A 24,106-nucleotide genomic window follows, 5' to 3' on the forward strand; every position below is an offset into this window, starting at 1 on the left:
ACGCATCAGGAACTACCAGGGACACAGACATTCCCCATGCATTCCTATGGGAGGGCAGGCCAATCTCACACACGCACTCAGGGAGAGCACGCACTTTACACTGCGCCACAGTGTCAAAGTGCGCAAAGACCAGAAATCACTATAATTTCAAGGCAAAAAGTTCAGGGGTGACCCTGCCAGAAGGCCCAAGTCCAACACGACCCCCTTCCAGCCAAAACGCAGGGTAGGCCAATCACCACCGTGATGGACTTCCCTGCTTGGGGCGATAGAACACGGACGCGGGCCCGCACTGCAGGGACACCCTCCGGTTCTACGCCAAGTTGATCCATAAGACAAGCACATCCTTAAAAAAAACACAGGCCCAACTAGGCTACCCCACTGGTACTCCTTAGCTGTCCACGGCTAGGACCAGGCCCTAGGCCACCTAGATACCACTGGTCCTTGCCAATACACAGAGTGGGGGGTAGTAACCCCTGGCCTACAATAGCCATTCTCCACTCCCTTTCTCAGCGTAGTTCCAAACTACCACTGATCCTTCAACCTAGGGTCCGCACCCTCAGGCTGACCAGAGGTCACGGGCAAGAATGCCCCACCCTACCTCTACTTCTGAAGCACCCTCCAGAACACAAATCTCCCACCTGGGATCCAAATTCACCGGATGCACAGGGGTCAGACTTCCTCTGACCCCCTTCCAGAGTTCTGCACCCTCCCACTGTAGAACAGGGTCCCTCCACTTAAGGTAGGCCCCACCTGCTCTCAGGGTAGTACCACAACACTCAGCCAAGAACCCTAAAGATCCCTGCTAGGCCTGTACCACCCCTTCTGGGAAACACAGGGTCTCTTCACTTAAGATGAGCCCCACCTGTGTTCACAGGGGTACCCCTAGAAGACAAACCGGCCAGGACACTGGCTACAGTCGCCCTGCCGTCCAGGACAGGCAACCACCTGAACCTGGCTCCCTAACCTAGGGACGCTACCCTTTGGTTAGATGCCTGGCACACCAGGACTTCTACAAGTTGAAAACAAAAATCTAAGACTTTCTCTCCTCCTTCAGCAGCAAGGCAACCACTGCAGGTCAATACCCCATACAGCTTACCCGGTTCCTTCTCATCAGGCAGGAGTTCCCTCTTGTAACTTCAGGACACTACATACAGTTGCCCTGACGTCCAGATCCGGAAACACCGCCTACTGGCTCCCCAACCGAGGGACGTACCCTTTGGTCAGATGCCTGGCGCACCAGGACTTCCTTGAGGGTGACACAACTAATGTGTCGTGTACAAGTCTGCCTGACACTCAGGACAGAAGTGGCATCACCATGGTCACTCCCTGGCGACACAACCCTTCTGGTTGGCCCCTGACCCACTGGTTCTTCCACTGGGGAACCTATCCCCCTCGCACCCCTCCATCTGGACTTCTGCACCCTCCCAACTGGAGCGGTACTGCCAGACACCAGAACTACTGGAACCCTGGTTACAGAGGTTCCACGTTCTCCAGACACTCTGGAAGATCCTCCTCAAATGACCTATTGGTACAGCCTAGGCCCCCGACCTGATGTTCCCTTCAGAAACACTCCAGGCCCTGACACTGGGTTTCGGGCACCTGGAGACATGCAGTCCCACCCACTCCTTCTCCTCTTGAGACAGGACGTGAGCCCCTACACCGAGACCTAGCTGGGCTACACTGAACCTCTTCCACCACGCTGGGCTAGAAGACACCTCAGACACTCCTTTTGGAATCACTCCATCCCCTATGCCTCTCTCCTCCCAGAACATTACCAACTCCAAAATTCTGTCTCTCAACAGACCACAGAAATCAAAAAGCAGGCTCCACTATCTGCAGACGTTCTTGGGAAAAGTTCAACACACAGGACTTAGGTATCTGAACAAAACTAGCATTCAGCAAGCTCCCCATCCAGAGAACTCACAAACACATCCAGTGCCACACACCATTCATCCACACACACCCCTCCCCAGACTGGAAAGGCAGTTTCTACCACCCCTGACTTCTCAACCTGACCACACTTGACACAGGTACCATTACTCCAGGGCAGGGACGGGGGACACATGCACTGGACACACGTATGCTGCCACCACTGGATCCCACCCTTCTGGTGAATCCAGAAAACACACTGCACTTAGGGGGATGATCTACCCTCCCGAGCTAGGGACACCTAACTCAAAGTGCACAAGAAACACATTTCCACAGAAATGACATTTTCAGCAAACTTAAACAATAATCCCCAAAATGTTTTTATCTAAAATGCAGAGTTTTGTGGTGCAGCCAGCTGCTACTAAGGTACAACGCAAACACAAATCCTTATCCCACCGCTTGCCGCCAATGTTGGTAATGGGATCCCCGGCTGGCCAGGGCTTTCGCCAAAGTCAGTCAGAGACCACCACCCCCAAGTCAGGGCAAGGGAGTTACACACCAAGATAACCCCTACTCACCCTCTAGGTAACGTGGCGCGAGCAGCAAGGCTAAACTTGGAGGCGATGTAAGTTAAGTATTTGCGCACGCACCCCAGCAACAACACCCAAAGGCCCACCACAAAGGAAACTCCACACAAGGTTATATAAAAATAGCCTTTGTATTACACCAAAACACATTAGATAAAACACACTTTACAATGTGCCAGAGGCACGGGCAGAATTTACAAGGGATTATTTACAAGACAGGGCCACCTGGACCACTGTCAGGAATCAGCACTTTTAGAAGTAACAATACAATACTTGTAGGCCTAGAACTTAGAACATAGCCTATCAGACAGTACCTTCCGTCCTGGTTGCACGGGATAATGCGAGTGACCTCCTTAGTAAGCTTGAGCGGGCGACCCAGCGAAGCGGCGCGGCTCAGGGGAGAGCGGCGCTGCTCGAGGCTTGGACGGGCTGCCGGCATGGTACAAGCGTTTCTCTGGGGCGACCAATGTGTGCGGCTCAGAAGAGGAGGGGGAGGCAGGATGCGGGCGACCCAGCGAAGCGGCGCGGCTCAGGGGAGAGCGGCGCTGCTCGAGGCTTGGACGGGCTGCCGGCACGAGCTGCCGAGGGGAACGAGCGAGGCACACTTCAGCGAGGCCCCAGGGGCCCAGGGATATCAGACAAGTCCCATCAATTTGGCAGGGAAGGCACCATAGAGTCCACTGGTCCTGGGACTCTGGTCAGGGGGCAAGCTTAGTATCAAGCCCTTGGGATCACTTATAACAGAAGATCACTGTAACACAAAGTAGGACATAAAGCACAAAACCAGTACCCACTGGTACCTGGTAAGTCCCCCCTACGCAATCCTAACCACCCTAGGAACAGGTCACGCAGGGAACCAGGACCTTACTAGCACCACCTGCACTAGCAAGAACAACCACCTCAGTATCACAATACAAGTAGGGGCATAGACCTGGGGACAAAACACATGATGCAGAACCTACATTCAGCGGTGTAAGGAACACATGACGCATCAACACACGTTCAGCGGTGTAAGGAACAGGGCACATAATGTATCAACAACACATTCAGAGGTGCAGAACACAGGGTGCACAAAACATACTACACATTGTACATTTCCTAACACCCAAAAGCAATAGGACATAGATCACAACAGCATCTAAACCTTTAGCGTAGAACTCACAAAGTCCAGGTTGCGCCACGGCGCCAAGACCTAAACGTAGCAGCTGCCCACTACTTGCTGGGCAGCTGAGGGGCAGGACAGGGGGCCTAAACGCTGCAGCTGGCACTAAGTGCTGCGCAGCTGGGGAAAGGCCAGGGATGAAGGAGTGCGCCTCACTCCTAAAACCCAAAGTACATGTCCCTAAAAGCAAAATACCATTGCTGGGCAGCTGGAAACAAATATCGCCAGGGGCTCTCTCTAGCCCCTCAGGAACACTGCGCCCAAAACGTTGGAGCCCTTCACAGGCTGTGCAAACAAATATGCAAAAGGTGGAGCCTCTCAGGGCTCGAGAAACAACTGGTCCCATTGGAGCACCCTGGCTCCTAAAATATAATAATGCCCCCGCACTGGTGGAGCCTCTCAGGCTCGAAGGACACTTGCCCAAGGAACGGGAGCCATCTGGGCTCTGGGAACGTGGGAGCGGCCCGCTGCCATTCGGGGCCGCTCAGGGAGGTGACACTACTATGGTGCCCTGGAAACAGGTATGGCCATATCGTTGGAGCGGCCCGCTATCATGTGGGGCCGCTCGAAGAACAACCAGGACAGTCCCGAGGCCCCCCCTTACCGGGCTCTGGGCGTCCCTTCTCTCTGTGTCCCCTCTCCGGGGACAGCGCAGGACTCCGCCTCCGGGGCTCCCCTCACTCCTGGGAGTCCCACCACGCAACATCCGGCTCCAGGAGGGGGGGGGGGCATCTTCACCCGGTCCCCCATCTCGGGACCGGGACTTGGCAGGTGGAGCCCTCAAGGCTCCGGGCTCCTCTTCTCCGGCCGGGCGCCCGGGCCAATCAGAGCACGGCGGCGGGCGGGACTTCCTTCAGCAACCCGGAAGTCCCGCCTACAGTCAGGCGCGACGCCGCCTGACTTCCTGTTTTGCCCGCGGCTGCGGCGGTGATTACACGGGGCAATGCCGGGTGGGCACCGGCTTTAATTAAATTGTACAGCGAGGTGGGCACTCGCTAGAGGTCCATTAAAGGGCAAATAAGCGGGGTGGCACCCGCTCCGAAAATCGGCAAAATGCGCCGTGGGCAGCCATAAGCAGGGTGGCACCTGCAAAGCAAAATAAAGCGCTTTCAGCGCTAAGGGCAAGATAGAGCGCTCCCAGGCGCTATAAGGCAAATGAAGTGCTCCTTGCGCTAGGAGGGAAAAGGTCAGCAATTCAGTCCTTCAGGGGTCCATCAGTAAGCCAGGGGCTGGGCAGAGCCCAGGGGAGGCAAGCCTTCCCCTGGGCCCAAGCAGCAGCATGCCCCTGGTAGATCCAAGTCAGAAACAAGAACATTTTCATGGGGTCACAGCCCCTCTTTTATACACCTTTTTCCTTGTCTGTAGGTGCAGGGTGGGGGCAGAACCAGTCGCAGCTGGTCTGTGAGCACTGTTGATGGCTCAACCACCCCTTCTATTCACTGGCAGGGCTTGGGTCATCAGTCACACCACAGGGGGGCGGAGCCAGCATTGTGTGGGGAAAACCCAGCCCATCCAGGACACAGGTACACTCCTCCCACACATCACTCATGCTAATCTCACACTCACCACCGGGCAGACCCATCCAGACTTCCTGGAGCCTGGCATGCCAGCCAGCTCCAGCCAATCACACTCCAGCACCCTCACTGCACACATATCTCAATGTCCAGAAGTAGCACTTCCCTTCTAGACACATACAAGCCACACATACCGTTGCGCAGCATTCACTCCCACGAGTTCACACATACCAAACTCGAGCCTGCACACCTCACGCATCAGGAACTACCAGGGACACAGACATTCCCCATGCATTCCTATGGGAGGGCAGGCCAATCTCACACACGCACTCAGGGAGAGCACGCACTTTACACTGCGCCACAGTGTTAAAGTGCGCAAAGACCAGAAATCACTATAATTTCAAGGCAAAAAGTTCAGGGGTGACCCTGCCAGAAGGCCCAAGTCCAACAGCCTCCCTCTCCAACATCGTCCCCATCGACTGGTCAGACCATCACCTCATCTTCTTCTCGATCACCACCACTGCCCCCCCACTCCAAAAGCAACAAACATTAGAAATTGACCAGAAATCTTCATGTTGTCCCCTCCGGCGAACTTGAAACGAAACTCAAAGCCCAATTCCTGCTCGCCCCCTCTCTTAAAATGCAGATGCCCACACCGAACATTACAACAAATCAGTTACCGAGGTTTCAGACCAAGTGGCCCCTCCTAAAATGAAAACACAACAGTGATGGACAGAATGTGGATCAATGTCACACATTCACCCCAGTCCAAAGATCTGGGCCCAAATCCATCGTTTTTCCACTCCACACCACCCTGGGTTAGACAATGGCGATATGCAAATCAGCGCTGACCCTGTGCCCCATGGGAACAGTCCAGTCCGAACTACAAAAGCCATGTCCTTCCCAGTACGGAAACAAGCATCCGAGGACCGGCCCGGTTTCGAGGTAACACCTCTCATCAGCCCGGCTAGCTTGATTCCAGTGGTGTGGAGTGCCTGGGACTCACGTCTGAGCATCCCCAGTACACTTAGAGCGGTAATTGCAAACACAACAGTGATGGACAGAATGTGGATCAATGTCACACATTCACCCCAGTCCAAAGATCTGGGCCCAAATCCATCGTTTTTCCACTCCACACCACCCTGGGTTAGACAATGGCGATATGCAAATCAGCGCTGACCCTGTGCCCCATGGGAACAGTCCAGTCCGAACTACAAAAGCCATGTCCTTCCCAGTACGGAAACAAGCATCCGAGGACCGGCCCGGTTTCGAGGTAACACCTCTCATCAGCCCGGCTAGCTTGATTCCAGTGGTGTGGAGTGCCTGGGACTCACGTCTGAGCATCCCCAGTACACTTAGAGCGGTAATTGCAAACACAACAGTGGACTTAGGCCCAGATCCTTGTACTGGGGTGAATGTATGACATTGTTCTACATTCTGTCCATCAACTGTGTTTTTTGCAATTTCACCCCGAGTGGGCTGGGGATGCTCAGACGTGAGTCCCAGGCTCTCCACACCACTGGAGTCAAGCTATCCAGGCTGATGAAGGCTGATAGCCAGAAACCGGTCCTTGGATGCTTGATTCCGGTCTGGGAAAGACATGGCTTGGTAGTTCGGACTGGACTGTTCCCATGAGGCACAGGGTCAGAGCTGATTTGCATATAGCCAGTGTCTAACCCAGGGTGGTGTGGAGTGCAAAAAAACGATGGATTTAGGCCCAGATCCTTGTACTGGGGTGAATGTATGACATTGTTCTACATTCTGTCCATCAACTGTGTTTTTTGCAATTTCACCCCGAGTGGGCTGGGGATGCTCAGACGTGAGTCCCAGGCTCTCCACACCACTGGAGTCAAGCTATCCAGGCTGATGAAGGCTGATAGCCAGAAACCGGTCCTTGGATGCTTGATTCCGGTCTGGGAAAGACATGGCTTGGTAGTTCGGACTGGACTGTTCCCATGAGGCACAGGGTCAGAGCTGATTTGCATATAGCCAGTGTCTAACCCAGGGTGGTGTGGAGTGCAAAAAAACGATGGATTTAGGCCCAGATCCTTGTACTGGGGTGAATGTATGACATTGTTCTACATTCTGTCCATCAACTGTGTTTTTTGCAATTTCACCCCGAGTGGGCTGGGGATGCTCAGACGTGAGTCCCAGGCTCTCCACACCACTGGAGTCAAGCTATCCAGGCTGATGAAGGCTGATAGCCAGAAACCGGTCCTTGGATGCTTGATTCCGGTCTGGGAAAGACATGGCTTGGTAGTTCGGACTGGACTGTTCCCATGAGGCACAGGGTCAGAGCTGATTTGCATATAGCCAGTGTCTAACCCAGGGTGGTGTGGAGTGCAAAAAAACGATGGATTTAGGCCCAGATCCTTGTACTGGGGTGAATGTATGACATTGTTCTACATTCTGTCCATCAACTGTGTTTTTTGCATTTTCCTCCTAAAATGAAAGCCCAAAGAAACATTCCTTCCAAATTCTGGTTCAATTCGGATCTCAACAACGAAAGACGCTCTCTTAGACATTCTGAAACTACCTGGAGGCAAGACCCAACCCCCTCCCACCTAGCCCTCCTCCGATCCGCTAGGTCCAACTACAAAAAACATATCCTCAATGAAAAGGCCTCCTTCTTCAGCACGCAGCTTGAGAGGGCCAAAAATAGATCAGAGAACTATTCAGCATCGTCAAAAATCAAACATCCTCTGCCCCCCAAAAGCTGATGGCCACAAATGAGAAATCTGAAGAAATTGCAAATTTCTTCTCTGATAAAAGCACTAAAATAGATCAATCCTTCCTCTTAAATCCCCTCCCCACCAACCCACTACTTTCTTCTGACATTTCTCCTGAATCTCCATCTCCATCTAATCTTCCCCAGGTCCCTTCCCATCTCTCATCCGTCTCCCTCCCACCTAAACCCAACTCCTTTACCCCCCAGCAACCAAAAAGAAATGCCACTTGGCATAATGTTCACCCTGTCACGGAACACGAAGTCTATTATATAATCTCTAAGCTTAAACCATCCTCTCACACCAAAGACCCCATGCCCTCTAAACTCGTCCAAGACCTTAAGCATATCATTGCCTCTCTCTGGACCACCATTATAAACTCATCCCTGATCTCAGGGTGTGTTCCCGCCTCCCTCCAACTGGGTCAAATTACACCCATCCCCAAAAACCCCAACGCAGATCCCAATGACCCCAATAACCTCCGACCTATCTTTAACCTCCCTCTTCTCTCCAAAGCCCTTGATAAATCCGCCCTGCTTCAATTGGATAATCACATAAACACCTTCGACCTCTTTGACTCATTGCAATCCGGCTTCAGAAAAGGATGCAGCGCAGAATCGGCCAAACTCACCATAGTGAACTATATTGATCACTCACTTGACAATAGCAAAGCTTTCGATACGGGTAACCACACTGCATTACTTAACACTCTTAAAGCTCATTTTGGCCTCAATGGCCATGTCCTCAACTGGTTCACCTCTTTTCTCCAATACAGAACCCGACAAATCAAAATCGAGAACTGCCTTCCTAACCCTACTCCTATCCCCCTCAGTGTCCCACAGGGATCCATTCTCTCCCCCGCTCTCTTCAACCTATTCATGGAACCCCTCACCCTCATTCTCAAATAAGCTGGAATCAACTATCACCTCTATGCTGGCGATACTCAACGCTCCTATAAGATTAAATCCCACTCTGATGTGCTACACCTCAATGACACCCTAACAAAGATCCAATCTTGGTTCCACCAAAATCATCTCAAACTCGATGATTTGACTAGAATAGCGGCCGGTCCTGGAAGCGGAAGAACCCCCGCTGCAAGCGCAGCGTTCCCTAGGCGGGGTCACAACGGCTTCACCATTCAGGGAGGTAATCTCCGTCACGAGGGAGAAAGACTGCAGCAAGTTGTTTTTAGAGCGACATCACCCCACTGTGGTTTTTATATTTTGTACTGCTGGCATTACAGGATGAACTCACTCGAGAATACTCATGCAACTACAAAGACCACAAGGCCAGAGGAATGGCCACGCCCACTGAGGGCGTTGTTGTGAATATAGTCAGCTGCATACTATGGATCCTGTGATGCTAAGCATGCCCAGTGCCATTGAGGAAGGGTCACAGACTTGAAACGCGTCTGGCAGTAAGGGCAGTGATCTCTGATGGTTTATCTTGCCGTTTGTATGCAGCCTTCCTGACAAAATAAAGGAGTTCATGTACTTACCTGGTTTGGTTCACTTCCTTGAAAAAACTAAAGATATAGTATGGAGTCCGGACTTCTTTTTGGTAACATTAGACGTATGTTCATTATATACCTGTATCAAGCACAGAGATGGGTTGCGAGCTACAGAGTATTTTTTTAGTACAAGATCAATGGAATATGCCCAACATACTAAAATGTTACTTGATATGTTGTCTTTTTGCTTGGAAAACAATCATTTCCTCTTCAATGGCCAATTCTTTCAGCAGGTGCAAGGAGTAGCCATGGGGGCCAGCTTGTCCCCCAGTTATGCCTGTTTGTTTATGGGCTGGTGGGAGGAGCTGGTCTTTAGGCGAAACTTTGAACAAGTTTGCTCATCACATATCATATCCTGGCTGCGTTTTATTGACAATCTTTTTATTGTATGGCGTGGGACAGAGGAGAGTGTGTTAAAATTCATTGATGAAATTAATCAGAATGATCTTAATTTGAAATTTACTTTTAACATCAGCAATCACTCTGTGACATTTTTAGATGTACAGGTTTTAATTCAAAACAATGTATTAACAACTACCCTTTTTAGAAAACCGACCTCAGGCAACACAGTGCTTCACGCAACCAGTGCGCACCCTCCCCATTTAATAAGAAGCATACCGTATGGGGAGATGCTTCGCATCCGACGTATATATAGCGATCCATTAGATGCGCAGCAAAAGCAGTTGGAGAGTTGTGCACAGTTTTTAGATAGAGGGTATAGCCAGAAGGTAGTAGAAGCGGCAGTAAAAAAGTCACAGTTAAAATCAAGAGAACTCCTTATGTATAAGGCAAACAAAATACAGGAAGTTGAAAAGAAGAAGCCTGAACCGGTCCGACTGATTTTAACCTACTCCAAACAGGAGAAGGAATTGAGGAGCATAATAAGACGAAATTGGCACTTTATCCAGAATGAACCTGTGATTGGTGCCCAAATGCCCTCAAACCCAGCTATAGCCTACCGGAAATCTATGAGCATGGGAAATATGTTATCAAAAAACAGTCAGGAAAGCTTCAAACGGGACATTTGGCTATCGTCTAGAAAGAGTTTTTATAAATGCTTGACATGCAGAGCTTGCCAGTTTGGCACTAATACTAAAACCTATAAAACAGCTTTCTCTAGGACAGACATAGAAATAAAACAACACCTTACCTGTAAAACAGAGTATTGCGTGTATGTCCTGGAGTGTGATTGTCAACTAAAGTATATAGGTAGTACCAAACTGGCGGTGTACAAAAGAATTTTACAGCATTTGAGGGCAATCACTAATAAAGATCAGAATTACCCAGTCGCAAGACACTTCCAGGCCGTACATGATAGTAACCCCAAACATTTAAGATATTTTGCAATAGAGTCAGTACCAACGACCAAAAGAGGAGGGGATAGAGAAGCCAAGTTAAGAAGAACAGAAACTAGTTATATATTGGAGTTCGACTCCAAGTGGCCTGGGGGTTTAAATGTGACTGAGGATCTTCATACATTCTTGTGATTAGTGAATATAAAAGAAATGCCCCTCTGCCATTTGTCTACCTGTATGTCAAAGGGTAATTTGATTGCTAGGTTTTAAATTAGATGAATTGATGAAAAATAGCATTGTTAATCTGCTATCGGGGTATAAGGAACATGAATATGATGATAACTCTATCTAGTGAACATACTTTGTGAGGACTGTTTTTAGCGATTGGTTTTAAGACATTTGGGTAGTTTTTATTTAGGTGTCTTTTAATTAATTGTTTTAGAAGTGTCACAGAGTGTAGCATATTTATTTATATTTATACATAACGTTCTGTATATACCTGTTTGGTGAGTTTTGCACACCTTAGGACCTATCAGAAGTTTGCGAATTTGCACAACTAAAATATGCAGACATTGCCCGCTTTATGTAATGAATCTTCATATTTGCTTCCATATTTGCACTTTGTAAGCACAAGTCACTTTCAAGTATTCAGGCACATGGCACTTTGAATCTTAGTACTGTTGCGCTATTGCACTTTCTTCTTTCAATGAAATATTTAATTGAATTGCTGTGGAAATACAGTATTGAAGCACGATGGCACTTTACATTTCAATTAATTTTTCAAATTGAATGTTATTGGGATAGCTAATAAGAATATATTATATAGCGTTCCTTTTGGTGCAATAACTTTGTGTGTATATATATATATTTTTCTAATTATGATATGATTATTCAGTTCAGTTCAAACGTCTTTATTTCGGTTTTTAAAATCATAAAAGACTTTATAATCAATACAAATATTATTCATAAAAACAATATAAAAGTTCCACAATGTTCATTAAAAACGTCATCAGTGCTTTAAACATTAAAAATTGATTAAATATACTTTAAAGATGTGCAGAAGTTCGTACATATAGAGGTAAAAAGTGTCATCCAGTTATATAACTGATGGGTGCCTAGCTCTGATAACCCATACCCATCCTAAAAATGTTGCCACTCCTATGGTTAAGCATTCAGAGGTATTGGATCTTAAAATCCGGAGAGCTTCACCGCACCCCCTTGTCTTTATCCTTTTGCAGATGGGTTTAAGCCATTTACGGCGGGAAGCAATGTAAGCTGGACAGGCGAAAAAGATATGACCTAGAGATTCCTTTTGGTCGTTACACCAAGGGCAAAATTCTGTTTGTTGTACACGCAATTTATGTGTATACGACCTAACTGGTAATGAGCCTATTCTGAACTGATGGTATATTTTTCTATCCATACTTTTAGTAATGTTATCCCAGTAAGGCTCTAAGCAGAAATCTACCTTATGGCTCAAGAACAATCCTGTCCGGTTTGCAGACTGTGATAACTTGACATATTGGGCTAATACAGTCGCCCAGTATAGTAATTTAAATTCTTGTTTTGACGGAAAAACATTGTTTCCCGGGTTGGACCACTTCAAACTTAAGCCCATGTTTTGTAAAGTGGACTTCACTACCCGGAACCACGGGAGGTTACCAGACCCCATAATTGATCATAGATCCAGGATTTCGTTAGCAAATAAGATCAATTCTGGTGTGGACCAAATGCGACGCCACAAAGCTACCATCCTATAACATGCTAGATCTTTAATAGAATGAGATCCCATATCCAAAAGAAGGGGTAGTATCGGGGTGGATTGTGGGAGACTGACCAAGCTCCGCAGAAACTTGTTTTGTATTTCTTCCAGAGGTGCCAGGTCCGCAAAACCCCATAGATCTGCACCGTAAAGAATTGCAGATCTAATTTTTGCATTATATATTTTTATTGCTGGTGATATCCTTTTAGTATGTGAGCAGCGTTGCTCCTTAACCAAGCACCCCGTTAGGCGGGCCTATTTTAGGCACAAGGCTTCAATCTGTGGCTTCCACCGCAACCTATAATCTAAAACTACACCCAAATAAGTCATGACATTCACCTGTTCAAGGTCAATGCCATTCATACAGACATGGCTACGTTGTGGTTTATTTTTTGTTAAGACCATGAATTTCGTTTTTGAGACATTTATCTCTAGATCATTATTTTTACAGAAGTCCATGAATTTATTGATGGCAGACTGTAACCCCGTCTGAGTTTTGGCCAGGATCAACGTATCGTCTGCAAAAATAAGCAGAAGGAATTTTCTGCCTCCTAAAACTGGGGCATCTGTAGGGGTGTCTTTGAAAAACTGCGCTACTTGATTAAAAAATAATAGAAATAAGGTGGGAGCAAGCACACAACCCTGCCTTACGCCACGGGTGACCGGGAAGGGCTCTGTCACCTGGCCCTGCCTGCCCCATCTTACTCATGCAAAGTTGTTCTCGTGCAGTCTTATAGTTAATTCCAGAAGTTCAGGTGGCATTCCCAATTTCCCCAGTGCAACCCACATCTTCTCTCTCGGTACAAGATCGAATGCGGATTTGAGGTCCACAAATGCTGCGTAGATGGTCCCCCCTCCTAAAAACACAACCTTCCAATAAATCATGATGAATCTTAGCACTTGATCTATTGTACTAGTACATGACCTAAAGCCCGCTTGCATCGGAGATAAAATGTTGTCCGTGCTCATCCAAGCCTGTATTCTAGCCAGAACCATTCTTGCTATAACCTTCTGCAAGGCGTCTATAAGACTGATGGGACGGTAGTTCCCTGGTGACGAACGATCACCTTTTTTAAAGACCGGTAAGATCTCCGCACCTCTCCATGAATCTGGAACCCTAGCCCCATTGGCGATGGCATTAGCTAAAATCGTGATGTATTGCACCCAACTATGCTGATCGTATTTGAAAAGATCTGCCGGGACGCAATCCATTCCAGGGGCTTTTCCAGCTTGAACCAAACTTAATGCATTCTCAGCCTCTTTAGAATCAAACTCTACAAATGAACATTGCACTAAAGGCAATGTCAACCGGGCTATCTGAGCATCTCTTGTTGCCTCATTCGGACCACAGAACTGTAATGTGTAATGGGCCACCCAATCCTCTGCCGAAACATGATTAGATGGTATTTGTGAGTCCTGTGTCCCTCCCCATTTTACAACTTCCCAAAATTTTAACTGATTTGATGACAGACAGGCCTCGTACAAGTCCTACCAACGACAGTCGTCCCACGATTGCTTTGCCCTCTTCTGGACCTTTTTATGATTTATCCTTTCCGCTTTGATATCAGATGACACCCTAGATTTTATAGCCTTAATCAATAAGCGGTGGGCCTGACGGCAGGATTTATCATAACATTTCGCTCCAGGCCGCACTTCCCCCACTTTCCCAAAAGTACCTGTCTTCGTAAAATGGGTTTTCAAATGATCAAACAGTTGCTCATGTAAAAAGCTAATCTGTTCGAGCGGGCCTGAGTCAGCGATCACTATTTTAGCTCTATTAACCGAGGTTGCGACTTCATGGGATATTTTATTAAGGGACCCTGGGTCTTCCAAAAACCTACACCAACGGACTCTACGGCAGTCATTTGTTAAGATGGCCTCACCTATCATACAATTAGATGCTTTTGTTCTACCAATCCCCCCTTCAATTTTCAGGCTTGGTGTCAGCGGGTTATGGTCGCTCTTGGGTCGTACTTGAATTACCATATCATCTAACACTGACCAGAACTCTATTTTAATTAAAAAGTAATCAATCTTACTAGAGTTTATAATTAAAAATAAATATGAAACAAATAGAACAAAAACAGCAATCTAACCACACAACAATGCCATTAGGCGAGGGCACACATGAAGGAGGGATGTCCCAACCCGACCTCTGTCGTCCTCGGACAGCCACAGACGGCCCGCCCTCTGCCCGGGCTCAGCCTGGCGGCGCGAGGAGCGGGTCTGCCTTAAGCGCCTCCGGGCGCGGGAAAGTGATGCTACAGGCGGTGTCCCCGTGTCCTGCTCAGGGGACGCTGGGAGATGTAGTCTGGAGATGCTCCCCCCTCACTGCGGCTGCGTTGTCAAGTGCGGCGGCGGGGGACAGCAGAGCAAGGAGCACGATGTCCGGCCGTCTGGTGGGCGAGTTGCGCAGTTTTGGCCCCAACAACAAACAAAGTTCCAATCCCGCTCCACCGCAGGAGAGGGTCTGCCTTAAGCGCTTCCGGGCGCGGGAAAGTGACGCTACAGGCGGCGTCCCCGTGTCCTGCTCAGGGGACGCTGCAAGATGTAGTCTGGAGATGCTCCCCCCTCACTGCGGCCACGTTGTCAAGTGCGGCGGCGGGGGAGAGCAGAGCAAGGAGCACGATGTCCGGCCGTCTGGTGGGCGAGTTGCGCAGTTTTGGCCCCAACAACAAACAAAGTTCCAATCCCGCTCCACCGCAGGAGCGGGTCTGCCTTAAGCGCCTCCGGGCGCGGGAAAGTGACGCTACAGGCGGCGTCCCCGTGTCCTACTCAGGGGACGCTGGGAGATGTAGTCTGGAGAAGCTCCCCCCTCACTGCGGCCGCGTTGTCAAGTGCGGCGGCGGGGGACAGCAGAGCAAGGAGCACAATGTCCGGCCGTCTGGTGGGCGAGTTGCGCAGTTTTGGCCCCAACAACAAACAAAGTTCCAATATGATTATTGCCTATGGATACTTCAGCTTTGTGAGGATAATATGTTTTTAAGTTTTTTGTTTTTTTAGGTTATATGATAATCTATTACACTAGAGGTGAGCACAAATTATGTTTTCTGAATCATTTTGTCCACCATAAGCGTGGAAGGGTATACTCAGATGTGAGTCCCTTGCTCATTGCACCATCAGGATTCAAGCAAGCCGGGCCGACGACGCCTGAAATGGCAGAAACCGGTCCCCGGAAGCTTGTTTCCTTCCCAGTATAAGAATTGGCTTGGTAGTTTGGTTTGCCCTGTTCCCATCATGCACTGGGACAGGAACAGACTAATTTGCATATAGCCAAGTTCTGAGCTGGGATGGTGCAGTGAGCTAAAAAACGGTGATGGATCAAGCCCTGATCTTTGGACTGGGTAAGAGTGGTCTGCTTAATTCAGGCACTCTGTTCATCACCACCCCCCTTTTCTGAATCTAAAAATTACTTTGACACATCACAGGAGTTGGACACCAAATGGAAAAGACATATATATATATAAGAAAAAGCATTTATGCAAAAAAAGTTTTTGTTATGGTCAGCCCACGAGCTAAGGAAATATTTTTATTGGATAAATGTAATTATTTCTGTATGCATTTAGGCAGTTATGTACAAAATATCCCAAAAAATGAGGCTATGATCAGTTGCACGAATGACAATGTTTAGGTATTCATACCGGAAAGTAAGTTTTCTATGTCCATTAACAATGTGATGCACTGGCACTTTAAATTTGGGAAAGTCTCTGCGCATGATCAGGTGATCAAGGCCGCTTGGACGGCTGAAACGCGTCTTGACGAAACGTGGGAACAATAAAAAAAAGCTGAATAATCAAGTTGATCCATGCCCGTGGTTTCCGCGTGGAAGCGGTGTCTTGTTGCGAGCTGTAGCTAATATATATATATATATATATATATATATATATATATATATATATATATATATACAGTCCATCACTGTTGTGTTTGCAATTACCGCTCTAAGTGTACTGGGGATGCTCAGACGTGAGTCCCAGGCACTCCACACCACTGGAATCAAGCTAGCCGGGCTGATGAGAGGTGTTACCTCGAAACCGGGCCGGTCCTCGGATGCTTGTTTCCGTTCTGGGAAGGACATGGCTTTTGTAGTTCGGACTGGACTGTTCCCATGGGGCACAGGGTCAGCGCTGATTTGCATATCGCCATTGTCTAACCCAGGGTGGTGTGGAGTGGAAAAACGATGGATTTGGGCCCAGATCTTTGGACTGGGGTGAATGTGTGACATTGATCCACATTCTGTCCATCACTGTTGTGTTTGCAATTACCGCTCTAAGTGTACTGGGGATGCTCAGACGTGAGTCCCAGGCACTCCACACCACTGGAATCAAGCTAGCCGGGCTGATGAGAGGTGTTACCTCGAAACCGGGCCGGTCCTCGGATGCTTGTTTCCGTTCTGGGAAGGACATGGCTTTTGTAGTTCGGACTGGACTGTTCCCATGGGGCACAGGGTCAGCGCTGATTTGCATATCGCCATTGTCTAACCCATGGTGGTGTGGAGTGGAAAAACGATGGATTTGGGCCCAGATCTTTGGACTGGGGTGAATGTGTGACATTGATCCACATTCTGTCCATCACTGTTGTGTTTGCAATTACCGCTCTAAGTGTACTGGGGATGCTCAGACGTGAGTCCCAGGCACTCCACACCACTGGAATCAAGCTAGCCGGGCTGATGAGAGGTGTTACCTCGAAACCGGGCCGGTCCTCGGATGCTTGTTTCCGTTCTGGGAAGGACATGGCTTTTGTAGTTCGGACTGGACTGTTCCCATGGGGCACAGGGTCAGCGCTGATTTGCATATCGCCATTGTCTAACCCAGGGTGGTGTGGAGTGGAAAAACGATGGATTTGGGCCCAGATCTTTGGACTGGGGTGAATGTGTGACATTGATCCACATTCTGTCCATCACTGTTGTGTTTGCAATTACCGCTCAGAAAGAGGAGCCCTAATTTGAGATGTAGAATATAAATTGAAGCCGATTGGGGTAAGGACACACGGTTTTAAAAAAAGGAGTCTTCCATTTGCTGTAACAGGCCAGTATTGCTAATAAAAGAGAGGGACCCCCACGTCCAAAAGGGTAGGGTGCCTGAAGACAAATGTCAAAAAAGAATTCCCTTTTGGGTATAACTCTTATATCATCCAATCACAACATTTCATTCCTACTTGAGTAGGAAGGAAATTTTTTTTTACCAAAATTAAAAATCTGACAGTTTATTTTCTTCAATTGTATTAAAAGACCATCATTTCTTGTCATCAGACACAGTATAAACTAAAAAAAACACAATCACAAATTATACACAATAACAATTCATTAAAAATTCATGACGGTATATACGTGGGAGATAAAGCTAGAGGAATCGATAATTCCTATTAGCATGAACCAAGTACAATAGCCTATATGTAAACACACTCTGATATGCAGCCAGTAATTTCAGTCAGAGTTGTTGTCACCAATACTTAAAGTACTCCAGCTCAACATAGGCATCGACACGTTTCGGTGGGCACAGTTTTTAGGAGCCAACACCTTCTTCAGGATATGTTTAGTACAATCCCACAATAACAACTAAAATGTCTGAAAATGCAAGAAAGAAGGTTTTAGATACACATAACTACAATTTTTTAAATAATTAAGAACAAGAGAACAGTCTATCACATTCCATTTTAGTAAATTATTTCAAAACCTAAATACTCCATACATTATAACGCAACCATCATCTCTACATCAATCCTCCATACATTTTTTATCAAAATCATAGTGACGCACGGATTAAAAAACCCTTCATTTTTTACAGTATCTTTTGGTATAGTTATGCATTTTCATGTTTGGCATATATGGGCAATATTAAATAGTATATAGCTATATTTCTTCAACCCCCAAAGGCCTAATGGGCAAACATACATACGCCAACATGAATTTACCTCATTTGAGAGACAGATAGAATTCTCAGGTTATGCAGAGTTCTTGTATTTCTCGTGATGCCTCAATAATGGCTATCTAAATATCAAGGGAGACATCATACATCAATCTCTAAATATTAGAGTCTCTGGACATAGACCCCCTATTCATCATCCATCTAGAGCACAAACCTTTCAATATGTGTCCTGTTTCTTACAGATTCCTCCTAGTCCATCGATGGTTTTAAACGTCTAACCTGAATAGACAAAACCATACAGGAATCTCAGGGGAAATTGGGATTTCAAATGCCAAAGTCACAGGACATACCAGACAATAAAACTCCCATTAAAATGGGTGTATCATGTGCATGGTTTCACCATTAATTGTACTGTAGCGTTACCACACAGGAACGCGCCCACAAAAAAGTTCACAAGATAGCCATATTTATATCTCAACTAGATGCATTGTTGAATAAAACGCCTTTATCGCGGTCGACTTTCATTATTTTTTGTTAGGCCGGACAAACACACATACATGTCTGTCTAGCCACTGTTAAGTCCTCGGCTTACAGCTAAAGGTTCCATACTAGTATCAATATTACATAGGGGTCATCGTATAGTGTATAGTGACATAACCAACTACTCTTTCCCTCCCCAATGACAGTAACCTAATCTCAAAGCTTTCAGATTTAGAATAGTTGAAGTATTTATGAACTTCCTATTTAAAGTAGCAACAGATAATGCCTTCATTCTATTCCTATCAAAGTGAAATATTCATTACCGAGCATACCTTTGACATCCAGGTTAGCAGAAAAAACCAGGCATCTCTGAGTTGAAAACGAACATAAATATTAAAATCTTTCCCACAGGCGTCGGGTTACTCAATAATCCCGGTTAGGACCAAATACGCTCTGCAACAATATAAATGACAAGAGCGTGGCATGAGCACAAATTAAGGTTAAGACTAAACTGCTCTCATTATCACACGGTCTCAGAAGTTCCTAAGCTCTTACTGGTTACACGTCTCCCTCTTACCCGTAGTCCGTGATAGAACTTCGTTGTCAGGTCACACGCCTCTTGTCTTTCATTCAGCCTGTTAATGCAACTACCTCGGTTTAAATACTTTAAGTAGAAACGGTTGCTCCAGCCACAATTATGAAAGTTTTTGTTTCATTTACTTTTAGGTCAAGGGACGCCATAAAGATGGCGTAAGCTTTAATTAGTTTTTGTAGGGCCAGGCCCGTTCTTGCCATCAGCACCGCATCATCAGTGTATGCCAAAATCAGGAGAGGGGTTTGATCAAATTTGGGCACCTCCAAAGAGAGAGCAGACAGGTAGGACTCTACTCCGTTCTTATATATTGAAAAAAGGAACGGGGCGAGTACACACCCCTGTCTAACTCCCTTTTCAATTTTAAAATGATGTGTGCACTCCCCATTTCTACCATAACTTACACAGGCAGTGGCATTTTCATACAGCTGGCAGATGTACACAATGATCGGTGGGTCTATACCCATGTCCTCCATCATGGACCACAGAATAGCATGTGACACACACTCAAAGGCTGATGTTAGGTCCATGAAGGCCATGTACAGTTTCCCATTTCTGGCTTTTGAGTACTTCTTTATAGTTAGGGAAAGGTTTAGGCACTGGTCGACTGTCCCCATACCTCTCTGGAACCAATAGTTTGCCTACATGATTATTTTATTTGTTTCTGCCCACTCTTCCAGTCTGGCCAATAGGACCCTCCCCATTAGTTTGGCGGTGGTATCGAGGAGGGATATAGGACGGTACTTCTTTGGTGAGGCCCTATCCCTTTTTTTATAAATCGGGACTATTATACGATGGTTCCACGAAGGCAGTGGGCCTGCTAACACAATGCTGTTAAATGTGTTTGTAAGTAAGGGGACCCACATATCGCAATCAATTTGGAAGAGGTCAATCAGAGCACCGTCCGGCCCGGTGCCTTACCGGAGATACAAGATTTTAGTGCCCTTCGGAGCTCGGGTGTAGTGAAGACTAGTCCTTTCTGAGGAGTGTTGGGTGGGGAGGGTGTTTGTGTGAATGGAGGAGGGGTTAACCTAAAGTTCTCTTCGAAATGTCTCACCCAAGACTCTGAGTCTACGTGAACATCTAGTATCGCGGGGTATTAATATCTTTAAAATAAGGAGCGTTTACAACTTCCCAGAAAGATTTGCTACTGCCCGTGCTGGCTGCTTGTTCAAGATCATCCCACGTCTGTGTTTTTAAGTCATTCTCTCTCACCGTCCTGGCTATTTTATATTCTAAGTGTAGTAAACGGATCTTAGGGTAGTCCCTGGGGAGATTTTTTTAAGCGTTTACAAGATCTGTTTTGGTTTTAGTGCAGGCTGAGTCGAACCACCTCTTTTTTGCTAGTAAATTTGATGACTTTGCCCGCGTAATTGCTATTTTTATTTTTGCCAGAAGGGCAGTGAATCTGGTGACTATGTCTGTGGGGGTTAGGTCTTCTCCCAGGCATTCTATAGTATCTTTCTTTATGTGTGCCAGAATTTGGGGGACCAACTTTGATTTTATTATCACTGTCCATTTCAGTTGGTAATCACTTTTCCTGGACAGGTTCACATCCGCAAGAACCAGATTACGGTCTTTGGGTGTAGGAAGGATATTTAGCTGAGTCAATAGGATGGCATGGTCGCCATAGGGTGAAAACCTAGTGCTCTTAAGGTCTACCATCTGTAGTAGATGTCCCGACACTAAAACAAACTCGATGGTAGTTTCCTGAGTGCCTCTTCTAAAAGTTGGCCCTTGCCCTTTTTCATTAAACTCGCTTAATATAAACAGATTCCTCTGGGATAACAAGTTGCTTAAGGCCTCTCCATACCCATTGTGCGCGAAATGCAGGAGGGGATTACCGTCGGTAGCTTGTACACCACAGACTCTAGTCCCAGTAAGTTTACATAGATGGGTATTGAAATCCCCTGCCCATAAGAGATTCACGTTTCCCCCTTTCTTCCCTTTGTACAATTTGTCAATCTTCACCGCTAAGGCATCCACTACAGCCCTGGAGTTTCTCCCAAATTCATTGTTATAGAAGTTGACAAGAGAACAAATATTCTGTTTCCTAATGTCCAACTCTAATATCTGGAAATGGGTGTGTAGTGGCCCGACTTGTCTAACTTGGAGTGGTAGAGTATTTGAGATTAGTGTACGGAGACCCCCCTTTGCCCTTCCTGATGCTGCAGGCACAGCTGGGGAGTGGAATCCACTTTTTCCCTTTGCCGAAGAAACAGTAGCAGGGTCTGAACTTGCGAACTATAAATATATACATTTTAAAGGCCTTGTATTCTTAATATCCCTTGACAATTTCGCATTTTAAATGTTCTCTCTGAACTCAGTCTTTCCCTTATTATTTATATAAAAAAATGACTCACAGTTTAGTATAAACAAACAATATTCAATTTCGTAAAATATTTTTGCTCATCATTTAACGTTTTGCTAATTTAAATGTTTTTGCTAATAATCATTTAACGGATGTCGTTCTTCTCTTTTTTTCCCTCTAGGGTAATTCAAATAACATTGGCACTGTGGATATTTCAGCAGGCTTTGTAGGTCTTGATGGCTACGTTGAAATACCAGCTGTCTTCCTTACCGGATTATCTACTTACGCTGGACCTTTGCTTTGGGCCATGCATTTACTATGCTACTTGAATTCTGAAACACACAGGTACTAAATAGCAATGCACCCATAACTGGTTGGAAAACAGTTTTTAGTCTCTTCACTAATTTGGTGTTTTCGTAGTCAATGAACAGAATCTTGAAGTGTAGTTGTATTGTATTTCCATTTATATAGCACTTACTACTCTGACAAGTCATTGAAGCGCTTTTAGGAGACGAGTAGGATGTGGAATGCATGATTCCGGGCTACTCTTATTGCAAAGAAATAGAGGAAGCGTAAAAACAAAAGCTGTTTTCTTTTGCTGTTTATCATCCTTTGTTTTATAAATATATATCTCAGCAGCAGCAGCCGGCAAGCTTCGGGAGTGGGGGGTGGAAGGGAACTGGAAGAGAAATGTAAAGAAATAAAAACTACTGACCTTATGACCGCGCAACGCGTCTCTGCTCCGTCTCTCCTCCGAGTCTGAACAGGAAGCACACTCAGGCTCCCCTGACCAATTGCAGCCACTCTTTGGGTAACTAGTCAGTAACCACTAGCTTTTCTAGGATTGGAAAAATAATCTCACACCCCATACTCTTAGCATAAAGACGACCATGGCTCTACAAGAGGATGCAATGCACTTCTCCGCCAAATCCACTACTGACCACACACAGTATAATATGTTGGACAAACAGAAGAAAAGGGAAAGCGCGAAGAGAGAAAACAGAGACACTGCAAATCACCGCTCTGCCTCCTCAATTTGTACGGCCTGGGGGGCTGCAGGCCAGAATGGTTATCTAAAGAAAAATAGGAGATATTTAATAATCTGCCATAAATGTTCAAACTTAAACTTCTAAAGGATACACCTTAAAAATATCTTTATGTGAACAATTTTGTTCTTGATATGAAACTGATATACCTAGACACTGAAATCTAACAAGATAAAAGTGACTACTAAAATGCTAATCAACCTCCTTCACAAGTATGCACCTTCTGACACTGATTAGCTTAGAATCTGAGTTCTCTTTTGTGCAACTGGAAAATAATGGGCATTCAATAACATTCTGTAGTTCTTATTCTTAACCACACTTACTAACTGCAATTTGTACCATAAATACACATTTTATATACATGTTTTATCAAATGATACTTAGTGCAGGAATTATTGTCATTCCATCACAAAAGAATACAACGTTCAGAAGAATGTTCTTAAATCCAGAATCTTTAACTACTAAAGTCAATGTGTAGATATAGTTCAATGTTTATTTTCCAACTCAACATGATATATAGAATACTTTTACAAAACAGAATTGTTCTTCAGCAAGCTCTTGTGGACATTGTTTTATGAAGATAGGTACACTGCAACTTCGTAAAACGGTAGCTTTATTGAAGATACATCTTTCACCCCAACCTCCTTCCTTCAGCTCCTCTTCTGCTCAACCTCCTCCTTATTTGAATTTTAACATTCTACACAGTGAGCTGCATGACCCACATTCTGATTCCATAGAATACCCAAGAGGATGATTTCTATTGCCAGCAGGATACATAAAGGATCTGTCAGGATATAAAACATCTCCTTCCCCATAACAATGCCCAACAACAAACTATATATAGCTATACCAAAAAACATTAACTGTCTAGCACAAATAACTAAAACAGACATAACCTTATAAATAATAAAGTTCAGCTTACCTAGCTGAAAATGTGCACATAGTCATTAAGGTAGCAGGCTGAAATGTACACATAGTTATTCACTTAAGTGAGTTTGACCACATGCCTAACACTTCTCATGCTTGCCCCACTCGGATCCACATTGCCCTTGTTCAGAATTTTTGTGTCCTCTCTCTTTTCTCACCTCAGTTTGACCACCAAGGTTCCACACCCTATGCTCTTCTGTTCTGATGGAATTTTTGAAAACTTTGATCACTTTCATTGGGTGTATAAATTTTGAACCCTGTGAGAACAAACATTTTTGGGGTGATTTTATCTTTACAAAATCACCCACCTTCACCACAGTTCTTTTGACCGCTTTACGTACATCAAACCTTCCCTTATTCTTAATCATCTTCTTTATTTCCACCTCATCGTTTTTTTTCACCAACCCTTTCACACTCCAACCTCCGGGATTTACCTAACACCCAGAAAGGGTACTGCA

At 46.0% G+C, this 24,106-nt stretch overlaps 1 protein-coding gene across 1 annotated transcript in view; it reads left to right on the top strand.

Annotated features, from left to right (window-relative positions):
* Positions 1 to 24,106, top strand: part of PIGG (phosphatidylinositol glycan anchor biosynthesis class G (EMM blood group)) — an 809,046-nt gene that overhangs the window by 736,117 nt on the left and 48,823 nt on the right. The window contains exon 12 of the mRNA XM_078676334.1: positions 21,857 to 22,020. Coding sequence (XP_078532460.1) covers positions 21,857 to 22,020 — 164 coding nt within the window. The remainder of the gene's footprint in view (positions 1 to 21,856; positions 22,021 to 24,106) is intronic.

This window comes from Lissotriton helveticus, chromosome 2_1, assembly GCF_964261635.1.
Source record: "Lissotriton helveticus chromosome 2_1, aLisHel1.1, whole genome shotgun sequence".
NCBI classification, from domain to species: domain Eukaryota; kingdom Metazoa; phylum Chordata; class Amphibia; order Caudata; family Salamandridae; genus Lissotriton; species Lissotriton helveticus.